This window comes from Terrapene carolina, unplaced genomic scaffold (assembly GCF_002925995.2).
Source record: "Terrapene carolina triunguis isolate 2854851 unplaced genomic scaffold, T_m_triunguis-2.0 Scaffold3077, whole genome shotgun sequence".
NCBI classification, from domain to species: Eukaryota; Metazoa; Chordata; order Testudines; family Emydidae; genus Terrapene; species Terrapene triunguis.
Window position 1 is genome coordinate 61 of NW_020667428.1, and position 6,446 is coordinate 6,506.

The 6,446-nt window shown below is 39.1% G+C and overlaps 1 protein-coding gene across 1 annotated transcript; it reads right to left on the minus strand.

Annotated features, from left to right (window-relative positions):
- Positions 1-219: 219 nt before the first annotated feature.
- On the minus strand, positions 220-6,439 carry LOC112125236 (interferon-induced very large GTPase 1-like; the record flags this gene model as incomplete). Its single annotated transcript, XM_024223673.1, has 1 exon — positions 220-6,439. A coding segment is annotated over one exon (6,220 nt), but the record flags the coding sequence as incomplete, so codon positions are not given.
- Positions 6,440-6,446: the final 7 nt, after the last annotated feature.

Here is a 6,446-nt window from a genome sequence, read left to right on the forward strand (position 1 = left end):
GGAGAAAATAATATTTTGGGACATTTCACAGAACTTCTCCTTGAGCCCTACAAAATTACTGTTTTTAAAAAAATAAAATATGACAATCTCTCCACATACACTTCACTTTAATTTTGATTGAAAAAGGTCCTTCCTAAAGCTATTCAAGCAATATTGTTTGCAAATATTCTTTTAGATCCTTTGGACAATGTGAATCTCTGACAGCCAATAGATTCTTACCCTGAAAGATGCACAACATTAAAAATAGTATATCCATGGCTACATCATTCTTGTGTAAGTTTTTCCAATCAGCCGGGATTGCCCCCTTGCCTTCAAATTTTCCATCATGGATTTTTTCTAAGTCAGATCTGAAATGATTGACAAACCATTTCCAATAAGACAGTTGTAAGGTATCTGGTTTGATGTCCCAATTTGCATAGTCAGGTCCTACTTCTCGATAATTTTTACATTGAATTATTTTTCCATCAAGCACTATTTTGCAGTCACTTGCTACAAGGCTGGTACAAATGTCAGTGACTAGATGATTTGTTCCTTCCCACTGGATGCCAGCCAGAGCCTGAGGACGATGAAAACGAGTTCTGTGATCTCCATCATGACCAGGAATTGTGTTCATGCAGACAGCCTTGCAAAAGGGACATTGCTTCAAACACCCACTGAGCTGCTCAAATAGGATTTCATGAGGCTTTGAGACAAACGGATCCAAATCAATCTCAGAGAATGTTTGTTTCAGCTGTTCTATGGCAGGGATCAGTGACTCACTCGCCACTTCTTTAAGAAATTGTATGTCTTTTGTCTCTTGATGTTCAATGCTTGTCAGATTGCTTCTGGGAAGGTACATATCATCTCCAAGCCTGGTACAAAATTCATCCAACCAGGAGGCTACGTTACCATGTTTATCGTTAACAACTTTAGTTGATTCATGAATTGCCGAAAGAACAAGAGTCTGGAAAGAATCAAGATTTAAATTTAAGAAATTTTTCAATTTTGGATTTTTCTTGTTGAAACAATACCTATCAACAGCTCGTCTGATAAAATCCTCCATATAGTAACTTGGGTTATAAATATACTCCTGGTATTTTTCCAAATCTTCCTGATCTAAAAGACAATACAGAATGAATAGTTCCAGTTTGCTTCTATTGCCATTCAAGATTGGATTGTCAGACCTTATCTCATTTGCTATGTCAATGGCAGTCTTGTCATAGACTGCATGGCAGATAGCAGATTTAAGATTGCTGCATAAAATATCAGCAAAAGTTGTGACTGATGTTGCTCCTTGGCAGGCGATTTTAAAAGAGCTAAAGAATTCCTCTCTCTTACTTTCAAGATACCGGACTGGATCATCTGATTTCTGGAATGCTTTGAATGTCTCTCTCAACTTCCTTGTTGCCATTTGGCATAAATATAGAGATACATCCACTTCGTATAAGTGTGTTAATGTAAAATTGTAATCCTCTGAATCCGATTCCAACTTTCTGCTTATTAACTCCACTATTTCATGAAAGTAACTGGGACTGTAATTCATTATCTCACTCGCTTTGTTCTCAATGTATTCATAGATATGCTGCTCTAGGTGTGCTGCCATTGTCTTTAAATTCTCAACATCACATTCTTTAGTAATCTTCAGTCCATACCATCGCCTCTTCATTGAGATGTGCTCAGAAGGGTTCAGAGGAAAAAGAGTCCATTCAGAGGATGTTATAATCCTGTTTCTTATATTGTGTTCTGATCTAAAATGATTGCAAAGGAAAATCTCCATTTCAGCATTAAAATTGGGCTCCTCAACACGGGCAGCAGAGGACACCTCAATAACCCATTCCTTCCACATACCAATAAAGCTATCTCTAAGCTCACTTTCACTCAATTCCTTATCTCTGAAATGTCGCGCCAACTCCTTGCTTTTTCTAAGCAACTCATCTTTATAAGTTGATTTCCTTTGTTCAAAACTGCTTTGACGATTCTTTAGATGGATAAATTCTTGACCCTTTTGACAAATTTTGTCAATCAGTTCTTGTCTGAAAAAGTTCATTTTTGTTTTAATTCCCCCCCACCATTGAATCAGTATGTTACAGTCCTTGTCCTCACTAAAATACCTTTCTAGATCCTTTTCAGTGGCATCATATTTTTCCTGAACTCTTTTTTCAAGATCTACTCTATCTATTTTGGAGATTTTTCCATTCTGAATTTGGATGTTCAGCTTGTTCTGCAAATCAAGCATGAAACTTCTCAGTTCCCAGGTCCATTTGTTATAGTTGTTTTCCAGTCTGCTGTATACAACAATCTCCTGTGTATTTTTAAAGCTGAATACAAAATTCTCATTTAACAAAGCCTCCCACAGGTCCTGAGTGCGTGTTTTTAATTCTGACAGGCTTAGAAAACTACCTTCAGATTTTTCTTTGGCAGCCATGAGAATTTCCCTCTTTAGTTCCTGCACCCTTTGGCTGTAACTGGGGTTTGGAGGTGCCATTGGTGGGTCTCCTTCCCGGAGGTGAGGAAAGTAATGAACGTGGGTGTTCACATCAAATTGGATAACATCACTAAAGCAGGTAACATCACAGAACTCTTGCTGGGCTGCAGAAACTGCCATTTCATCTAATTTTTCCTGAAGGCGTCTTCGTCCTTCCATATTCTTTTCATTTGCAGTTATGTCTCCAACATTTTGGTGCACAAACAAACAGCTTGGGGAGAGATTTATTTGCTTCATTCTCAGAAATGCCTGGACAGCGATCTGTAGGATATCTTGCATTTCAGAAGGATTCTCTCCAAAAATATTGATCAAAGTTGTGTTGCCAAGACCAATGACAAAAGTGGCTAGCTCGTTATCATGGCTGAGTGCTGATCTATTTTCTAGCTTTGTTGACCAAAGTCCTTCAGTGTCAATAACCACCATAAAGTCAAAGTTCAGCTCTTTTCTGAGCTCATCATCCACCTTAACTAGTTGCATAAATGCTCCCCTTGTGCACCTACCTGCATTGACTTTAAACTGAAGTCCAAACATGGCATTTAACAGTGTTGACTTCCCAGTGCTCTGGATGCCAAGTACTGAAAGAACAAACACCTTTTTGTCTCCTAATTTCTCAATTAACTTGTCAAAGATGGCTCCGACCCATTTCAATGGCACATAAGAAGTGTCACCATCCAGCAGCTCAATAGGATACCCTGAAACCATCAAATCAGCTACAATTTTTGGTAGTTCAAGAAAGCATTTATCCTGTTCAGGCTGTGCATCCAAAGCTTCATAAATCTGACCCACTTCTCTCAAAAGATGTTCAAGACCAAAAGTAGATTCATTTATTTCATGTGATAATTTTTCTAATTGTTTTTGCAAGTCATTATTTTCTCCTCTTTGGTTTTGTGACCACAAATCATGGTATTTTTGGTGAAGCTCTGCAAGATGATCAGAAGACAGATCAGCTATAAATACTTTCAGCCACTGTAAAAAATACATTTTGGTTTTCTGGGAAGGTAAATTCAGAGTTGAAAGCACTGACTGCATTAGCTTATTCAGGGGGAACGCTCTCTGTAACTGATCCTGTCGTATTGCATGCTTTTCTGATTTTATTTTGCTTAGGTGCTGTTCAATGCCCATGTTCTCATTGTCCTGAAAATGGGTACGTTCTTTATCCTTTTTACACCACTTGTGCCACAACTCTCCTTGGAGAGGTAATAATTTGTCCTTAGTATCTAAAATATTTTTCTGTTTCACAATATCCATTACTTTTTGTGCCAGTTCTTTGCCTTCCTTGCACTCTCTTTTGTCTTCGTCAACACAGAATCCATGATTTCGAGCAATTTTTGCACATTTACCTAGACTACAAGAAATATTTGAAGTTTCTACAGCACATTTAATTGCAGTGGTCAGTTCCTCCATTAATGTTGCCTCATTCTGGTTCTTAACAGCTATTTTTACTCGCTTTCCAAACTTGTTAACTGATATTCTCTCTTTGTCAATACAGAGAAAGATGAAAGGTTTGGGGGATTTTAGGAGGTCTTGTAAAACCTTCATGCCCTTTTCATTCCGATCAGTGTCCGACAAGAGAACCACAGTGACAGAAGCTATTTCCTGTAAAAATTTGACTTGCTGCTCATGTTCTCTTGCATCTCCATGAAGATTAGTGAATGCGATGCAATTGTCAAACCTGTCGTTATCATCTCTACCTGGACAATACCAGGTGATTTCTACAACACCTTCCATCAAGAGGCAGTTTTTACTACTGCCTCTACAGTGACGATGGAAAAAAATACTATGCTTTGGCTTACTCAACAGTGTATTTAAGAGCTGAGATTTAGAAAAAGAAGATGCACCAAATCTTATGAAAGACACCACTGGTAGGTCTGCTTGATAAATCAATTTATCTTTACATTTCCTAATCCCAGCCTTGTTTTGAAATTTCTCATGACTCTGCCATTTCTTGTTAACGTGGCAAAAGGACCAAAGAGGGAATTCTATTTGTGAAGTGCGGGGATCTGGCACCAAAAGCGGAAGTGCAAATTGACATAAAGAAAGCTTTGTTGAAATATATTGCCTCATGAAATCATCTGCACAGTGAAAAATTGCCATCAGGATGTCCATGGGATGCACCTGACCTTCATTACTTTTAGCAAATTCATTAGATTCCTCATCAATATCATTAAAAATGTCATCTAAATTATCTAAAGGTTCATCCACATCATCGCTGGTGGTCAGTGTATTGGCTATGCCTTGTTTTGTTTTACTGTCATCGTTGCAAATCAAATATCTTACCCGATAGTCCAGCATCAACAGCTTATCCAAAAAATAAAATGGCAGCTCACTTTCATTGCTGGGGTAGCTGTCATGTAAAAATGCTTTGTGAATTTTCTGGAAGTCTGCCACCCCCATTTTATTTGGATAGAAATTTTCAAGTTTAAGTTGCTTGATTAATTTGAGAAACCCTGGAGTTTGGGGAAATTCATACGTCTTAATGTTGCTGGATTGCATTTCTTTGGATGTTGATGCTGGTGAATTTACCAGCTTGGTTTCTTGAAATACGTTTTCTAGTTCTTTCTTTATATACTCCTTCTGCTGATCATCATTTGTGGCTTCAAAATTTCCATTTACAAGGGAATTCAAGTCTCTTTCCAGTGCTTTACAATCAGTGAGTGCTCTGTGCTTTGTAAGGACAAAAGTAACTTCCCGTGACAGCGAGTTTTGCATGTGATCTTCAATGAAAGTCAAACATTTCTTCTTCTCTTCAGGGGCCATAACTTTATATTTAGCTGCTACTGTCAGACCTGTCAACAACAGGAAAGCCTGAGCTCTGGAAACATCCTGATCCCTAAGAGTCAAATATCTCTCATGTGCTGTTCGCATTTCTTTTAACATGAAGTTAATTTCTGGGCACCCAAGGAGATTCTGAAAAATGTGACTTTCCACACGGTATCCTGTGCTCGCTGCAACTGAGAGTAATAACAGTTCTGTATCTGTCTCGGCTCTCTTTCTCAGAGCCTGCAGTAATGAATGGAAGGATAAACTGAGAATCAGAGTAGCTTTTCTTTTTGCTTCAGGCTGTGCTGCTGGAGAATTCATAGAGGCAGCAGTAGCTTCCTTGATATCACTTTCCATTTGTTGTAAAACTTTAATAAAATCTGTGAGATCTGAGCTGTAGATCTGTTCTGCTTGTTCTTCTGCTGACTGGAAAATCCATTGCATAATGAAAGAAGATTTGGGGAAATTTTTAACTGAATAGATAGAAGAAGCCAGAAGGCAGTGCAGCAGAGACTTGGTGAACATAGTGTTTTGTGCAGGTACATTTTTGCATAGTAAAACTGTATTCTCCAGGAAATTTTGAAGCCCCTTATCTGACAGGCAAATGTTAATCCATACACTAGGGCTTCTTGTTTTTTCATTCAGCTTCTGTTTGAAGTTCATCAGTTTCACCAGCTGTTCTTCATCCCCAGAGACTTCCCAGGACTTCATGTCCTCTAAGAACGATCTGGCCTCATCCACTGCACAGTCGAACTCCTCCCCAAGCAATGTACTGACACTTAGGTCTGTTAGGGCTTCATAAGCATGTATGAGGCTGCTCCTCATTTGATAAACATCTTTAAAATCTTGTCTGTGATTGGACAGGATTATGTCCCACACTGGAATCAGCTGAGAACCTCTGTCAATAACAGACCAGGTTTTGTTACTGGCCAGTAGCCCAGATTTCCATGCTGTGAGGGAATCCACTCCAGGTGGGCCACCTGTCTTGGTAATAGACAGATGAATTTCTGGCTGGAAGGCTTTGGTACCAGTGCCTTGGAGGGATGATTTAGAACTAGATATTGGTACATTAATGCCTCCTGCAACACTGCAACCAAAGTCACCATGGCTGCCCCCAACATAGGAGCTGAGCGCATCAGATGTTCGTTTCTTCACCTCGTCCAGCTGCTCTGCCTGGAATCCCTCAGAAGACGCTTTCCACCAGAATATCCCACCCAAGTGA